The sequence below is a fragment of the Anabrus simplex genome, chromosome 3 (assembly GCF_040414725.1).
Source record: "Anabrus simplex isolate iqAnaSimp1 chromosome 3, ASM4041472v1, whole genome shotgun sequence".
Lineage (NCBI taxonomy): Eukaryota > Metazoa > Arthropoda > Insecta > Orthoptera > Tettigoniidae > Anabrus > Anabrus simplex.
In genome coordinates this window covers 261,644,842-261,663,822 of record NC_090267.1, presented here as the reverse complement: position 1 = coordinate 261,663,822, position 18,981 = coordinate 261,644,842, and the positions used below count along the sequence as shown (strand labels likewise).

General features: G+C 39.7%; 1 protein-coding gene across 1 annotated transcript in view; it reads left to right on the top strand.

The window, feature by feature from the left end:
* Cyfip (Cytoplasmic FMR1-interacting protein Sra-1) overlaps window positions 1-18,981 on the top strand; it is a 314,228-nt gene that overhangs the window by 28,508 nt on the left and 266,739 nt on the right. The window contains exons 3-4 of the mRNA XM_067142996.2: window positions 16,900-17,079; window positions 17,497-17,678. Of these exons, the coding sequence (XP_066999097.1) occupies window positions 16,900-17,079; window positions 17,497-17,678 (362 nt within the window). The remainder of the gene's footprint in view (window positions 1-16,899; window positions 17,080-17,496; window positions 17,679-18,981) is intronic.

Below are 18,981 nucleotides of genomic sequence, written 5' to 3'. Positions count from 1 at the left end.
CAGGATGGAAGGTCAGGTTGGTTGGAAACGAAGAGTGGAGTCCAGCAAGGAAGTTGTCTTTCACTGCTTCTCTTCATAATCATAATGGATAAAGTTTTAAAAGCGGTTTAAAGAAAGGATCCAACAACTGATGCCCTGGTTTTTGCTGATGATGTAATGGTATGGGGTGAGACAGAAGCGGAAGTACGAACTAGACTAGATCACTGGCATGAAGCTTTTACAACCTTAGGTCTCAGAATCAGCAAAACGAAGACAGTTGGCTTGGTGATGAGTAGAAACTCTCGAACTGTTCATCTAAGAATTGGAAATGAGGAGATGGATATTGTAGACAACTTCCAATATTTAGGTAGTGTTCTGTCATCAGACAATACAATACATCAAGAGATTAACAATAGAATACAGAAAGCTTCCAAATTCTATCACGCTGTACATCAAATACTTTGGGATGAAACATTTCCATTAGTTTCCAAAATCAGCTTGGACAAAATATATCTAGTACCTGTATTGACGTATGGCCTAGAAGCAGCAACACTTACTGGACCAACAAAGAGTCGTCTTCAGGCAACAGAAATGAAGTTCCTCCGTTCTTGTTTACAAAAAACTAAAATGGATAAAGTAAGGAATGTGGATATCCGGCAACATCTTGGATTGGAAAGAAGCTTGCTGGAGACTAGAAGTGAAAAAATTGCAATGATATGGCCACATGAAAAGAATGGACCCTCACAGGACTCCTCGAACCTGGGAAGAGACCAAGACGACGACCTCGTGATATTTGGGAAAAACAGAAATTGAAGGACCTTGAAATTAGAGATGTGAACTGGCGTCACATATATGAACAGCATCTGTGGATGGATAGGACAAACTGGAGGAGGCTCTTACACAACCGCACCCAGCTTGCTGGAGCGAAGAAATGATGATGTTGATGGAGTTACTAATCCATGATCTTCTTGTTATTTGATTTTTTAAGGATGCTTTTTTATTTATGTTAGCACTGTGGTAATGCCCATAACCTAGATTTCCATAATGTGATCATAATTACGTTTTGTTCAAATGGGTGGTTCTACATATCTATGATCTTCACCAGTCCATATGGTGCTGGCTGGCTTTTTTAAGTAGAGGATGCTGTGTTTGGCTCATTAAGTGCTCCTTACTGGTTTACCTAAGCATTTCTGAAGTATCCATAGAAGTTTTACTATATTTAAAGCAAAAACACAAAATACATTCAGTTCTCTAGTTTCTAATTTTATTACAAATCTAAGGGTAACGCTCATCATCACGGAGTATATTACTTCATAACTAGGATTTACTAAACAAGTGTCATGTTTGTGTGTTTTATTTAAAGCGTTCTTAATGTATAATGATACGTACTGTAGGAAGAAGGGAAAGAATGTTAACGGAAAAGAAAAATAATTGATAGTAGAAATAACGAAAAGCCATGCAAAGGATATAGAGGTCAAAACCATGATGTAAACATGCTGGATATAAAAGAAATGCCTGGAAAGTGGCAGATGAATTCATGCTTCAGGTGGCAATATACCCAGTGAAGAACAAATGACAATTCTGTGGGAAGTCCTGAAAGTAATGGTTAAAAAGCAAAAAGCCGTGGCAACCCCAGAAAATTTGAAAACTGGTGGTGTTCCAAAGATAGCATAGGTCATAGATGATGTTTCGAAGATAATTATTGAAATAATGCCCCAGGTGTGCGAGGGAAGTAATGAAGTTTGAAACAATGATGTGATAGTCACAAATATCATCTGAGAAAAAACCCACCACTTGCAGGGCATACAACTACTGTAATTTGGGAAATAAAGTTTAATTCCTGCTTGAATTCTGTTGTAAATAATCTCTGAATAGATTCAAAAGGACCGGGCCAGTTGGCCTCGTGGTTGGAGGCACGTGGCTGTGAGCTTGCATCCAGGAGATAGTGGGTTCGAATCCCACTGTCGGCAGCCCAGAAGATGGTTTTCCGTGGTTTCCCCCATTTTCACGCCAGGCAAATGCTGGGACTGTACCTTAATTAAGGCCATGGCCGCTTCCTTCCAACTCCTAGTACTTTCCTATCCCATCGTCACCATAAGACCTGTCTGTGTCGGTGCGACGTAAAGCCACAAGCAAAACAGCGCGTAGGAGTTGAAACACAAAGACATTTTTTTAACAATTTCAAGATTTATATATAATTATTCTGTGGGTAAGTATATTTGTACCAATGAACCAAGTCCAAAGATTATTGATGTTTTGGCACCGCTGAAGAAGGGAGTAGTTAGCTCTCGAAACATGTACGGTAAATAGGTATAATAAAATATGTAAAGTGTTGAGAAGGCGGGAAAGTGTTGTATAAAAATTTGAAAATCCTATCTGTGTCGGTGCAATGTTAAACCACTAGCAAACAAGAATAAGTACTGTACTTCATTTGTAACTAGCAGGCAGTAGGGTAATTTTACCTATCTTTTGTACAATTCTCGTACATATTAGTTGCCTAGTTGTAGGCTACTGCCATTACTGAAGAACACACAACCACAGGTTTAACAAAAGAAGTCACCATTCTGTTGACATGAAAGTCCATATTATAACCCATGTGGTATATTTAGCAAAAAAATCTAAATTCATGAATACTGCATCTCTGTTGATATAGCTATATGGTAAAAATGTGGCAGATATAAAGATTGGATTTTCTATCATTTTAAATGCAGCTTACATTTCTAAGGTGATTTCAGAGTTTGCAAAAAATTTAATAATCAACAAATATCTTTGTTATTATTTATTGTTTAGTAAAAACACATGAGACATAACACATTGGGAAAATGAAAATGAAATGGCGTATGGCTTTTTGTGCCAGGAGTGTCCAAGGACATGTTCGGCTTGTCAGGTGCAGGTTTTTCATTTGCCTCTCGTAGGCGACCTGCACATTGTGACAAGGATGAAGTGATGATGAAGACGACATATACACCCAGCCCCAGTGCCAGCGAAATTAACCAAGGATGGTTAAAATTCCCGACCTTGCCGGGAATCGAACCCGGGACCCCTGCCAGCGCGCTAACCATTTAGCCATGGAGCTGGACAACAGATTGGGAATTCTGCACAGTTTTGAACTCAGTTAATATTAAAGAAGAAACTTGGTATTTCCTCTCCAGTGTTCAGTACCGTCTTGGCCTCTTGGTTAAAGTGAACCCCACCATTGGCAGCTCTGAGGATAGTTATCTATTGGTTTCCCATGTAGGGTTATACCTTGATTAAGTCATGATTGCTTCCTACCCCATCCAAGCCCTTCCGTATCTCAGTGTTGGTATAATTTTCTATTAGTGTGACATTATACAGGAACATTGTTTTATCTATGAAGAAAATTGTCGCTCGCCCAGTCACCTGCACTGTGAGCCTGTCTCCCACCAAGCACTTTGCCGCAATGGTGTGAATAAAAATGAGTACACACTTTTACTCGCAAATTTAGAGCAGGCACTCGCAATGAGGTGAATAAAAACCGCCGGTCAGTAGCAGTCAGTCACATCAGACCTGTGACCTTGAGCACACACTTGAGTCACTCGAGTAGCAGAGTGGACGCTGCAGATTTCTGGTGAATAAAGATAAAGCAGGTACTCATTCCAATAAGCACTGGCTCGTGTTTTCTTCAGCTGATTCAGTAGGTGACTCCAAATGATAGTGTCAAGTTCAACAACATGGCAGAGTTTATGGTGGTGGTTAATCGGAAAAGAAAATTATATGAACTTCGCAGAGAATTGTCTCAACTTGATTACAAAGTGTTATATAGATCCAGTAAGGAGCATGCTAAATGGTTAGCAGAGCATTTCCTTGGGCACGGCAAAGAAACAAAAGGTGGTGCACTAACAAACGAAGAAAAAATGAGAATATTATTGCATTATGTGGTGACCCTGGGTTTCAGAGTAGAGTTGGTGAAAACATCTCGGACCACTGAGTCAAAAACATTTTCGCAGGTTTTGACAAGAATAGAAATGAAAACAGGTTACTAGATAAAATTCCAACAAATGTTACTTAGATGCAGGAAGCACAGGCTAAGTGGCAAGAAAGTTTTAGCTTTTCTTATGCTGTTGGAGCTGTAGACTGTACTCATGTACAAATTAAGAAGCCACATGTTCATGGGAATTAGTGCATTTTCAGAAAAGGCGTCCCTAGCGTTAATGTACAGGCCACTTGCAATGGAAAGGAAGAGTTCAACCAATGTAGATGTATCACGGCCTGACTCTGTCCATAACTCCGAAATTTGTCCATAACTCCAAAATTTGGAGGAACACCGCTGTTTGCAGAGTTATTACGCCTCTGTTGGAAGTCGAAGGGATGACAACTCCTGCAGATCTGGCTCCTTAAAAAATACATTCAATAGTCAATATACTATTTTCATCATAATTAATTTTTGTTATTTATGTTATAACATTTTCCTCAATTTATTAATGTCATAATTTTCAGGCTATGATGTCCTACCTTTCAGACAGCCGATTAGGGTAATTCTCCCATCAGCTGCTTCTCCTATTGTTTTAACAATATGGGCTTGTTTCCAGTGAACTTTAATTCTACTTTATATTTCAGTCTTACTTTCAAGTTTTGTAATTTTTTACCAACAGTTGTTGGACGGAAGTTAAATTTAGAAAGTAGTTCACACTAAACTGCATTTATTGCACTTGTTTTTGTGTACTACTTATCCAGTAACTGTGACTTTGGAAATAGAATTGTATGTTCCTTTAAAATGGAGATGAAAGCGGACTGGAATTCCACATTTGTCTTCTGCTATGTTGAGCATTGAACTATCTGGAAGTCATCGAAGTGTTATATACATGGCACGTGCACGACCTTGATCAGTTACACTGAGTGGCTGCTCCAGACACTCGAGTTTATGCTGTGCTTCCGTTCCACAGTTTTATTCACTGCAAATGCGGAGTGGAAGCTCATTGGCAGGAAGACACTCAGCGAGCACACGCTCACTTGGTTACTCTTTTTTATTCACACCACCCATTGAGGATTTTTTTTTTTTTTTTTTTTTGCATAAAATTTCCTGTACTTTACGAAGGCATTATGTTTATATATACTAGCTGATGTACCCGTGGTTCGCTACAGAATTCTAGGTTAGGTAGTGTACACGTTGTGAGCAAGATTGTATAAAATTGCATCGCTCTTAACGTTCCCCCGGAAACATGGCAGGGAATTCACCAAACGTCTTTTCTCATATGAAGACTGGGTTAGGGAATTTTCATTGTTATGGTAGGCCCCCTCCTCTGCGAACCCTGTTTCCTTGCCACGGTGGGGAGGCTTGCGTGTCCCAATGATGCAAATAGCCGAGCCGCAGGTGCAACCATATCGGATGGGTATCTGTTGAGAGACCAGACTAACGAATGGTTCATCGAAAGGGGGGTAGCAGCCTTTCAGTAGTTGCAAGGGCGGCAGTCTAGATGATTGACTGATACGGCCTTGTAATAATACTCAACATGGCTTAGCTGTGTTGATACTGCTACACGGCTGAAAGCAACAGGAAACTACAGCCATAACTACCTCCCGAGGACATGCAGCTCTCTCTGTATGAATGATGTACTGATGATGGCTTCCTCCCGGGTAAAATATTCCGGAGGTAAACTAGTCCCCCATATGATGTACTGATGATGGCTTCCTCCCGGGTAAAATATTCCGGAAGTAAACTAGTCCCCCATTCGGATCTCCAGGTGGGGACTACACGAAAGGGGGCGATCATCAGGAAGATGGATACTGACATTCTGCGAGTCGGAGTGTGGAATGTTAGAAGTTTGAATCGTTGTGGTAGGTTAGAGAATCTGAAAAGGGAGATGGATATGCTAAAGTTAGATGTAGTTGGTATAAGTGAAGTACGTTCGCAGGAAGAACAAGATTTTTGGTCAGGCAACTACCGAACTATCAACACAAAATCAAACAGGGGAAATGCAGGAGTTGGTTTAATAATGAATAAGAAAATAGGGCAGCGGGTTAGCTACTACGACCAGCATAGTGAAAGAATTATTGTCGTCAGGTTAGACACCAAACCAATGCTCACCACAATAGTGCAGGTCTATATGCCTACTAGTTCAGCGGATGATGAAGAAATCGAAAGAATATATGACGAGATAGAAGATTTAATACAATCTGTAAAAGGTGACGAGAATCTAATTGTGATGGGAGACTGGAATGCAGTGGTAGGCCAAGGAAGAGAAGGTAGTACAGTACGAGAATTTGGATTGGGACAAAGGAACGAAAGAGGAAGTCGGCTGATTGAATTCTGCACTGATCATAATTTAGTCCTTGCCAATACTTGGTTCAAACACCACAAACGGCGGCTGTATACATGGACAAGACCTGGAGACACTGGAAGGTATCAAATAGACTTCATTATGATTAGGCAGAGATTCAGAAACCAGGTGTTGGATTGCAAAACTTTCCCAGGAGCAGACGTGGACTCTGACCACAACTTGTTGGTCATGAAATGCCATCTGAAGTTGAAGAAATTGAAGAAAGGAAAGAATGCAAAAGGATGGGGTCTAGACAGGTTGAAAGAAAAGAGTGTGAGGGATTGTTTCAAGGAACATGTGGCACAAGGGCTAAATGAAAAGGCTGAAGGAAACACAATAGTGGAAGAGTGGACAGTCATGAAAAATGAAGTCAGTAGGACTGCTGAAGAGATGTTAGGAAGGAAGAAAAGATCAACTAAGAATCAGTGGATAACTCAGGAGATACTAGACCTGATTGATGAATGACGAAAATACAAGAATGCTAGAAATGAAGAGGGCAGAAAAGAATACAGGCGATTAAGGAATCAAGTGGATAGAAAGTGCAAGGTAGCTAAGGAAGAATGGCTGAAGGAGAAGTGCAAGGATGTCGAAGGCTGTATGGTCCTGGGAAAGGTAGATGCTGCATACAGGAAAATCAAGGAAGTCTAGGTGTATGAATATTAAAGAGCTCAGATGGAAAGCCACTTCTAGGGAAGAAGACAAAGCAGAAAGATGGCAGGAGTATATCCAACAGTTGTATCAAGGTAAAGATGTAGATAAGTTGGTTCTGGAACATGAAGCGGTTGTTGATGCTGATGAAATGGGAGACCCAATTTTGAGGTCAGAGTTTGACAGAGCTGTGAGTGACCTAAATAGGAACAAGGCACCTGGAATTGATGACATTACCTCTGAATTACTGACTGCCTTAGGAGAAACCAGCATGGCATGGTTATTTCATTTAGTGGGCAAGAGACAGGAGAAGTCCCATCCGATTTTCGGCAGAATGTTGTTATACCTATTCCCAAGAAAGCCGGTGCTGACAGGTGTGAAAACTACCGCACCATTAGTTTAATATCTCATGCCTGCAAAATTTTAACATGTATTATTTACAGAAGAATGAAAAAACAAGTTGAAGCTGAGTTGGGAGAAGATCAATTTGGCTTCAGAAGAAATGTAGGAACACGTGAAGCAATCCTGACTTTACGTCTGATCTTAGGGGATCGAATCAAGAAGGACAAGCCCACGTACATGGCATTCATAGATCTAGAAAAGGTATTCGATAATGTTGATTGGAGCAAGCTATTTATGATTCTGAAGATGATAGGGATCAGATACCGAGAACGAAGAATTATCTACAATCTTTATTAAAATCGGTCTGCAGTGATAAGAATCGAGGGCTTTGAAAAAGAAGCAGCAGTCCAGAAAGACGTGAGGCAAGGCTGCAGTTTGTCTCCTCCCCTTTTCAATGTTTACATAGAATAGGCAGTAAAGGAAATCAAAGAGAAATTTGGAAAGAGAATCACAGTCCAAGGAGAGGAAATCAAAACCTTGAGATTTGCCGATGATATTGTTACTTTATCTGAGACTGCAGAAGATCTCGAAGTTGCTGAATGGTATGGATGAAGTCTTGGGTAAGGAGTACAAGATGAAAATAAATAAGTCCAAAACAAAAGTAATGGAGTGCACTCGAACGAAGGCAGGTGATGTAGGAAATATTAGATTAGGAAATGATGTCTTAAAGGAAGTAATTAATATTGTTACTTGGGTAGTAAAATAACTAACGATGGCAGAAGTAAGGAGGACATAAAATGCAGACTAGCACAAGCAAGGAAGAGCTTTCTTAAGAAAAGAAATTTGCTCACTTCAAACATTGATATCGGAATTAGAAAGATGTTTCTGAAGACTTTCGTGTGGAGCGTGGCATTGTATGGAAGTGAAACATGGACGATAACTGGCTCAGAAAGAAAGAGAATAGAAGCTTTTGAAATGTGGTGTTACAGAAGAATGATGAAGGTGAGATGGATAGATCGAATCACGAATGAAGAGATACTGAATCGAATTGGTGAGAGGAGATCGATTTGGCTAAATTTGACGAGAAGAAGAGATAGAATGATAGGACACATCTTAAGACACCCAGGACTTGTTTAGCTGGTTTTTGAAGGAAGTGTTGGTGGTAAGAATGGTAGGGGTAGACCAAGGTATGAATATGACAAGCAGATGTACGATGCAATAGTTATGTAGAAATGAAAAGGTTAGTACTGATAGGGTGGCATGTAGAGCTGCATCAAACCAGTCTATGGACTGATGACTCGAACAACAACATGGTAGGCCCACTTGCCTACCATTAGTCAAAATCAGGTTGGGGAGTTTTCATTATAATGGCAGACATTCATTCTTCACCTGCCTTTTTACATCCTCAGAAAGACTGTCTTCGTGGTTTACCCAACTGAAATGAACATAGGTCATTACAATGACGTCAGTAGGAATGGCACGATTTAAAGCAATGCTTCCAATATGAAATAGCCGAACAGATGAAAAACCACACATTTTCTCACTTTTAACGAACAGTAGTATGCTGCCGATCTAACAATCCAAAGTTCTAGACCAAGTCACAGAGAGCTGTGATCCGGGAACACTTCTTCTTTTATCAGCAGGGGTTATGGTGTCGAATAGTGGAGAGTCCCAAGGCAAGAACAAAGCCCTTTTACCAATCTGTTTCCTAGGAGTACCCAATGAGTCAGAAAATCTCAATTCACTACACAGGCGGCGGAAAAATCTATCTGACTTGGAGGCAAATTTTTCCTCCAAACCAGAGGAGAAACCCCTTCGTCACTGCTAATTTGGAATAAAATGAATGTAGAATTTAATAAAAGTGAAGAGGAAAAAACTTTTCTTAAGAAACGGCTCTTTTCACGGTTGAAATTTGAGTTATTTAGTGAATTGTGATGCTATAATTTGGAATAGGCCTAAATTGTAATTCTAGACCAGGTCATACTACTGCTACTACCAAGTGAGCCTCTGCCTTAGGCCTAAGTGTGCACACTGCTCATTCAAAACAGCGCACCGGGCGAGTTGGCCGTGCGGTTAGGAGCGCGCGGCTGTGAGCTTGCATCCGGGAGATAGTGGATTCGAATCCCACTGTCATCAGCCCTGAAGATGGTTTTCCGTGGTTTCCCATTTTCACACCAGGCCAATGCTGGGGCTGTACCTTAATTAAGGACACGGCCGCTTCCTTCCGACTCCTAGTCCTTTCCTATCCCATCGTCGCCATAAGACCTGTCTGTGTCGGTGCGACGTAAAGCCACTAGCAAAACAGCCCGTCGGAGTAGGGATTGAATAGCTGGAATACTATGACGAACCAGTGTGTTACGTACCAGCAGTATCAGAAAATGTATGAATCAGAGGAATGGCATGCTAAAGAAGAAAGTTTTCTAACTCCCCAGCTATTTCCCACCAATATTCAGTCATGATTTTATACTCGGTACGCAACAGTAATCCCATCTATCGGAGTTGAGTGGCAGTGGTGAGTTGGCTGTGCGGTTAGGGGCATGCAGCTCTGAGCTTGCATTCAGTAGATAGTGGTTTCAAACCCCACTGTCTGCCCTGAAGATGGTTGTTGAAAAATCCTATCATTTTAATTTTTCATTACTTTGTGCAGGAACGTTCTAAGTGCTTTCACACTGTAATGCCGAGCTTGTTTCTTCCTAATGGCAATGCTCTGGTTTTTGTTTATCCAATTACTTATACCTAAATATTTTAGGCAATTTACTGTCAACCTCTGCATGAAAGTAATTTTTTGTGTACTGTAAATTGTAGATTGACAAAGATTACATGTACTTAAAAGATTTATAATGGAATAAATCATAATACTCATGAAAGGTTCTGTTATGTTGGTTAGTGCTTTTGGGGGATCCAGTTTATATAAGTTACCTATAATTCATAAGTGTCACACATGGACTATATTACACTACAATACATGTAACATTTACACAGTTGTTCATTATGATACACACGGAAGCAGATCATGTTACATACCCTGTCCCGGCTTCGCATAATTTGTATGATTCCATTCCGAAACGCGGTTGTTTATTATAGAATGTAAACTTTCCACCCTAGCCACCCTTTCCATAACAAGAGACTCTCATCAATTGACACTTTGCCGTGAGGTTTATAAGCTTCCGAAAATTTTGCTACCAGGTGATCAATATTGGCTTTATATTTTGTGAGGAATTCGTCCATTATACGCCTCATTGTCAGAAAATTTAAAATGCTGTAGAGGAAAAATACAACCTGTGTCTGAAAAGTTCGGTGAATGGTCGCCTAGGTTGTACACTGTGCTAGTTCGGACGATGCAGTCACACATAGGCATTGCGAGACATCATTCCAAGTGCCCCCTATCGGTCAACTCAACACAGTTAAACGGAGTTCAACTCTGCAACACAACACACGGAGTCAGTGTGGGGACTCGTGTCATTGCACAGTGGAGTGCAAAATGGAGCAACGCGTTAACATGAAGTTTTGCTTCCACCTAAGCAAAACGGCAATGGAAAAACACGCAATGTTAGTGCAAGTTTACCACGCTCAAGCAGTGAGTAAAAAGTGTGTTTTTGACTGGTTTAAACACTTTCGAGATGAAAGGAAGGTGTTGAGGATGAGGCGCGTTCGGGTCGACCAACTACAAGCATATCTCCAGACAACATCGAACGAGTGCGACAGATGCTTGCAAATGATCAGCGATTGCCCTTATGAATGATAGCAGATGAAGTGGGTGTAGGCAAGGACAGTAAGGACCATTGTTCACGAACATTTGAAAAAGCAGAAGATTTGTGCCCAGTTTGTACCGCACAATCTGACAGCAGAACCAAACTGGGAAGGAAATGTCGGGAGATTTCATTGACATTTATGACCAAAATCCGAAGGTGTTTAAAACCATCATTACAGGAGACGAGTCGTGGTGCTACTAGTATGATCCGTAGACCAAGAGACAGTCAGTGGCATGGTGTTCAGCGTCTTCTCCGCCTCCCAAGAAAAGTCGGTACATAAAGTCCAAGATTAAGACAATGATGATCACCTTTTTCAACAGCAATGGTGTCGTTCGTCATGAATTTGTACCCCAGGATACAACTGTCAATGCGGAATTCTACGAGAGAGTTTTTTGAAACTTCTACTGCGACACATCAGACGGGTTTGGTCTGAACTGTACCGGAGTGGACGGTGGAAGCTCCTTCACGACAATACCCGTCCACACACCATGATCCGCGTGACCCAGTTTCTCACTGAACGCCAGGTGACTGTTCTTCCACACCCTCCGTATTCTCTGGATTTCAGTATTTCGGAGTATTTCTCTGGATTTCGGCAGAACTTACTTCACCAAGATCACTATCCTCCCCACTAAATTCCAACATTTTGTTTATCATGACCCATAAATAATCTTGCTCTAACGGTGGGGGTCAGTAATTCATTTTAGACATTTTAGCAGGAAAAATGTAAGAAAAAGAATCAAATAGAATCCTGGTCTGCAGTTTGGAAGGAAATCGTGAATTGTGCCTGTATTACGGAATACATGCATGCGATATTAAATGTTGTGTAACTCACTGTAAAAACATGCTCCTGTCGTGAAGGAAGAACTAAAGAGTGGGGATTATAAATCAGATCATGTTTCTAATATGTTGTAATGTTGTGTATTCTCGCCGACTGAACCAAACTGCCGCCGTACATTGTTCTCAAGCGAAAGGCGCTTCCTAAAAATCTACCCGCTGGTGTTATCGACAGATCTCAGAACTCCAGCTGGATGGACAGTTCACTTGTGGAAGACTGGGTAAAGTGTGTCTGGCAACGTCGCAATGGTGTATTATTGGGGCAAAAGAGCTTGCTTGTTCCCAACAGTTACTGCGGCCACACAACAGACGCTGTGAAGAAACATATCGAGGATGGGAAAACCGGCCTAGCAGTCATTCTGTGCGGTATGACGTCTATGCTACAGCCGCTGGATGTCTACATGAACCGTCCATTTAAAACAGCCTTGAAACAGCTCTATACAGAATGGATGGTGGCTGATAATCACACACTGACGCCAACTGGTCGCATTCAGCTCCCGGAAGTTCAGCTGCTCTGTTCGTGGATTTTGACGGCATGGAATCGTATCCTTGGAGACCGCGCGGAAGGGCTTCAGGAAATGCAGCATTTCTAATGCTATGGATGGCAGCGATGACTACATTTTGTGGGAAGGTGATGGTGATGAAAGTTCCGAAGTTGGTACTGTACCATGACGCTATCCCTAGAGTAGAAATATTAGTCAGATCGGATTAAATACAATGGTCAGCGGTGGCATCAAACAGAGTAAGTAAGCATGCAAGGTCATAGAAATCCTGATTAGCAAAGTAGCACAATACATAACATCATTGGTGATTGTTAAGACGGGACAACAGTAAAAAAATAAACTTAACTACTACTTTTTCGGCAATCCAAGTGTTCACACCTAACTCAGCCCAAATAATAAAAATATGTTACAATACAGCAGAAAGAAGAGGAAATACGGATCTGGAAATGTATTAAGAAGCGAAGTAGCCAAATTAGCGATATCCAGTAGCAGAGAAGAAGTAAGAACACGCTTTCCGACAAAAAATACAACTGGGAGAAGTATAGAGCATTTTACGCCTACGCAATTGCTGCACGGAGAAGTGAAAGAGCAAAATTAAAGATCGACTATAAAATAGCTCGTAGAAAGGAAATAAATCTTTACGGTCGTTAGTTGAGAAGATAATCATATAAAAGAAATTAGAGGCCAGATTAAATTATACAGGGCTACATTTGTTATCAATTGAAAGAGTCATGGAGAAGTTCTAACTGCATGGGGGAAATGGACTACTCAGAGCCGCCCGACCTAACCTAGGATGAGGCGAGGGCCCAGATGACAACAGCTGAGCCGCTGCCAGTCGCAAGATTCTCTGGCAATAATGAATGATGCAGTCTAGTCCATTCCAACGCTGCTGAGGAAATGAGATAAGTTTCTTGTTATTTTAAGATATTTATGTAGTTTAGTAGAGTTTTTGTGTTTTTTTCGGAAGTGTGAAATAATCTATGTGCCTGTTGTGATCAACAAAATCAACTCCTTTGACATGCCTAGCTCTCACGATTAACATATGTGGTAGTCGATGTATAATGAAGTAAGAAGTGACCGTAGTATAAATTAAAGATTTGATACTGAAGGAGAGCATTACGAGAAAATGTGTAGATCCCAAGTCACAGCCTAGGTTAATATTGGTGTCAGTAAAGAGTATCATAGAGGTTATACGTTGTATTAAATAAGGCTGTTTATGTAAGAGTAATGATATCAGATAGGGTGAAGGTTATAAGCTATTAAGAAGAAATGGATCCTATGTTGTTATGAAGGGAAATAGAAGCAAATGATATGCTGAGGGAAATATTTTGCAACGTGGAGTTGATGTTAAAAAGAAATATGATATGAAGTGCAATATTTTTAAGTTAGAAGAATTGAATGAAGTGAAATATGGAATATGAAGTACGTCAAGAGGTACACGTCGTCGTAATTAAGAAGAAATGAAATATGTTAAGTAGTAAAGGCCTCGGTTTGTTTTGCGCCACTGGAGAAGCCAAACTACAGCATATTAACATCTGTAATAAATTATCGCTTGCAAATAACGGCTACATTAATGCAACTAGGAACTTGGAACAAGAACGTACAATTTGTTTGCAAGATCTAGGCATAGAAATGAATGATCGAGTTATGTCCAAAAATAGCCAGCTTCCCAATGTAAGGAAGGTCCGACAGATACTACGAGACAGAGAAGTTCAGTCATGGACAAAGTTGCCGCACAAAGGAAAGAGTGTTGGACTCTTCCAGGAATACACGCCAGGGAACAAATGGATAAGAGATCGCCGAGGCTTATCCTGTGCAGAATGGAGAGAGGCCATCAAGATGACAGCGAATGTGTGCGCCGCTCGCTCCGTGCCAGGAAGGTTCCAGGACATTACCCTCTGTCGGCGTTGCCACAGAGAGCACGAAACTCTTGCCCATGTCCTGGGAGCCTGCCCTCATGGGGAGGTATTGAGAAATTCTCGCCATCACACAATATGACACATGATTGCGACCTCGCTGAGGGATCACGGTTTCACGGTGCACGAAGAGGTTTCTGGCCTAGCTACCGACGGGAGTAACAGGCGTATTGACATGATAGCCTTTCAACCAGCTACCAAGCAAGGACTAATCGTAGATCCCACAATACGCTTCGAGTCGTAAGTTGGCCAGGCCGAAGAGGTGGACGCCGAAAAGAAGTCAATTTACCAGCCAACTGTAAACTACTATAAAGATAAATATCACCTAGACAATATTTCCGTCCATAGACTCATGATCGGAGCTTGAGGCACAATCCCTAAATTTCTTGTACAGCTATGGGATTCTCTCGGTCTCAGCGAGACACGACTTCACGACATCGCTATCGCTGCAATACGAGGTTCAGTGACCATACTTCGCAATCATCTATATAACATCTGAAGAACCGTATTGCAAATTTATTCCTGAGCCTTGTGGTGATTTTTCTACCTGGCACACTAGCAAAGTCAACAGTAACTTAGAAGACAAAATACTGTGTAGTCGACATACTTTGTCCTTGTGGCAGCCTCCGCATGAGGGAAGTTGTCATAATAAATAAAATACAGGTCAAATAGGATTATACTTACCCAAGAATATATCAGAAAAGTTATTGTCTTACAGAGAATAGGGATCCCATCACAATTCCAACGTACTCAAGCTGAAATATGAATTAATATATTGGAGTGTAGTCACCTGGTAACCTCAATTCTGTAAATAAATGGTGTTATACTAGGTTATGATGATGGTTAATCACTTTGTACAGAGCTGTAATCTTCATGATGAACCAAATCAGAGTTGAGAGTTACAAAATGAGTTAGGCTAGTGGCATACAAGAGAGAATATGTGATTTTGTAATGTAATATATATCTTAGGTTATTGAAAGTTTTAATGCATCTTAATGGCACACAGGCAGTAAACGAGTTAGATGTGACACTTTTGAGTTTGTTAATGTTATGCATATATTGAAAGTATAAAATGTAGATGTAATATTGAAATTAAATATAGCAGATTTTTAGCAGCGTAATTTGAGCTGCACGTTAAAAGAAACTTATCCCATTTTCCAAAGCATAAATAATAAGTCCATGATGAGATTCATATTCAATAATAATAATGCTACTTGCTTAACGTCCCACTAACTACTTTTACGGTTTTGGAGACGCCGGGGTGCCGGAATTTTGTCCCGCAGGTGTTCTTTTACATGCCAGTAAATCTACCAACATGAGGCTGACATATTTGAGCACCTTCAAATATCACCGGACTGAGCCAGGATCGAACCTGCCAAGTTGGGGTCAGAAGGCCAGCGCCTCAACTTCTGAGCCACTCAGCCCGGCAGATTCATATTCAGATCAAGTTGATCGTTAAGAATGAATGTTAGTTAAAACCCAGCTTAAGAAGATTATATACTTAAAGTTTAGATCATTTATAAGGCACTTATGTTGGAACATGTATGACTCGAAGTCACTGTAAATATCATAGGAGATATCTCTAATTTCAAGTAAGAGATGTGTTTAAAAGGGTAGGCTATGCTGGGACATTACTTATGATATGTAAGAAAAGCAAAGGGTTTAATTTGAATAACTATACGCTGAAGATGACAGTAAGAAGGCTTTGTGTTGTAGGATTAATGTAGGGTCAGCTGATCAGGAATACATACTTGTAGGATAAACATTTGGAAATATCATTATTTTTCTCTTCTGGTTTTAATGTTTACTCATTTCTATAGATATTTATTTGTTAATGAATAATATTAGTTTAAGAAAATCTCACTTGATGATTATTTATAAGATTCATTGTAGAATAAGGTATTGTAACCAAGATTTTCAATGATTGAATGCCATCACGGATGAGTCAGATAGAGATATCCATCGAGGAGGTAAAAAGAAAGGTAATGAACAAAGCAATAGGTTGAAAATGAGTAACCTTGTCAACACATCAAAGTCCTCTTCGGATCCAACGATTTAGAAAAAAAAAATTAAACTACTTCGCTACTGCAAGAACTCCTGAGAAGCTGGTTAGGAAATTCTTTTACGCGGACCGACCTGGACACAGGAAAGGCGTAGTACTGATGATGATTATGATGATGATGATGATGATTGAACTCGTTGAATATCATTCTGGAAATGTTTGTTTACTTTTATTTGTATTTTTTAATCATTTGATGTGTGTTAGTAAAGATTGTAAATAATTTTGACTTTACTTTTTTTTTAAATGTTGTTCTTTCAAAGTATGGGTGCGGGTATTATTCGGTGGCGGATGGTATTCGAGGAACAATTGGGGAACAAACCATTTGGTATACTACATCTGTGATGAAAAATTGTATTGATGAGTGTTTTGTGAAAGTGTGAATGCATAATACTAGAGATAAACTTGTAACTTGTAGTCTAGTAAATGTAACCTGGTAGAAACATTTTTAAGAAATGGATAACTTGTTACTGTGCATAGTGAAGTTTAATAATAAATGTTGTATAATAGTCAAGTTGGATGAAAAATAAATTACTGAATAGCTTGATACTTCAAAGATGGCAGTTAGAATATTTGTGTTTTTTTCAGAATGAATTGCTGGAAGAAGGAATGGTGCATGCAGTCATGCTGTATACTTGGCGCTGCTGTTCTCGGGCAATCCCACAACCCAAATCCAATGAACAACCAAATAGAGTTGAAATTTATGAGAAGACTGTGGAAGTGCTAGCCCCAGAAGTTAACAAACTCTTGAATTTCATGTATTTTCAGGTGAGGTCATCAACATTCGTTCACATCAAGCTGTACATTAATTAAGGCCATGGATGCTACCTTCTCCAATCCTAGTCCATTCCCAACCGTGCATCGCCGAAAACCTTCGATATATTAGCGCAACATTAAATCACTAGAGAAAAAAATCAAACATTTGACACATCATGAGCTTTGTGAGAAATGCATATTATGTTTCTGTGAAAAGTTTGATGCAGCATATTTACCAATGACAGGAACCAAGAAAACTCAGAAAGAAAAATCATACGTCATACAGAGTGAACTGAAGTACTTTGTATTTCCTTTGTTTTGTATCTCTTTTCTCAGTTTTGCATGATTATCTTGGTTTCACTCTGAAATATCATGAGATTTTGACAATATTGTTATGTACTCTGTTAATTCTTGCAAAACTATTTTCAGAGGAAAGCTATTGAGAGGTTTTCAGCTGAAGTAAAAAGGCTGTGTCATCAAGAAAAGAGGAAGGACTTTGTCTCTGAAGCCTATCTGCTAACACTTGGCAAGTTCATTAACATGTTTGCAGTCCTAGATGAGTTGAAGAACATGAAGTCTAGTGTTAAGAATGACTACTCAACTTACAGAAGGTATGTACTGTAATGTCAAACATTTTAAAGTTTAGTTGTTTTTCTTCTATGCACAAATACAATAGCAGCTGGATTTCTTGAATGACAAAAGTGTTTCTTAACAAACCATGAAAATTAAGTAAGAGAAGTAAAACCAGTACCAAAAGTAGGTCAGTGCAGTACAAGGCAGGTTAACTTACTCAAAGAAGTAGTCAGTAGAGGATTCAATAATAAAACCCAACGACACACTTCTTAAAACAAAAACATAAAAACAAATCCAAAACACTACAGCCCTGATGGGCTTTGGCCTACCAAACGACCACTGCTCAGCCTGAAGGCCTGCTGATTATGATGTGACATGTGGTCAGAATGATGAATTCTCTCAGCCATTGTTCTTCGGTTTCTACACTAAAACTGCAAACTCACTGTCAGATAGCTCCTCACTTGTTCTCAATTAGGCCGAGTGGACCTCAAACCAGCTCTCAAATCCAGGTTAAAAATTCAACCTGGCCGGGAATTGAACAGAGGGTCTCCCGGTAAGGGCAGGCCCGCTACCCATAGTCTGCGGAGCTAATGTATCTTTTGCTTGAACAAAATCTCATTTAACCAATTCTTTCATACTAAATTAAACGGTCATTACTTAAATGAAATTAACATATTAAACCACAGTACTTCACAGCATGGAGCAGAAAACTTCCATATTAACACTATCAAACTGAGTATACAAAACTACAGACAGCCAATAATTAGGGACTCCTCATTTTTGCGAATGGATTTTTCACAAATTCATGTAAATTGTAAGATAGATGCCATATAAGTGTTTTCTTAAATTTCTATTGCAACATTTATGAATGTTTTACAGTTGTCGCGTATCATAGTCATTTTACAAATTTTTCATGAATTCTTATGCAATTCATGATTTTCTTGCGAATTTCTGTGTATTTCACCATTCCTTTTGTGATTTTGGACAAATTTCACAATGAAATTCACTGTCCACAATGTATCCATCAATTTATTTTTTTCGATATCTTGCAGTTCGAGATATCAAAATTAATTTCTACACTATCTAGCTTTTTTACACTAATTTAAACCTATATTGTATGTTCAAACTTGATCAATATTTTTTAAACAGTTTTTTTTTTTAATTCCCAGAAGGAAACCACAATTCCACGGACTGCAAATATTAAAAGTATTCAGGTTCTTTAGGCCTTTTCTGTTGTAAAATTACCTTCATTCGGTCCCAGTGTGCCAATGGGCTCATCAGTCATATTTATTTTTGCATGTATAAACATAGAGTAATAGGGTGTAACTTACCGTATGTACA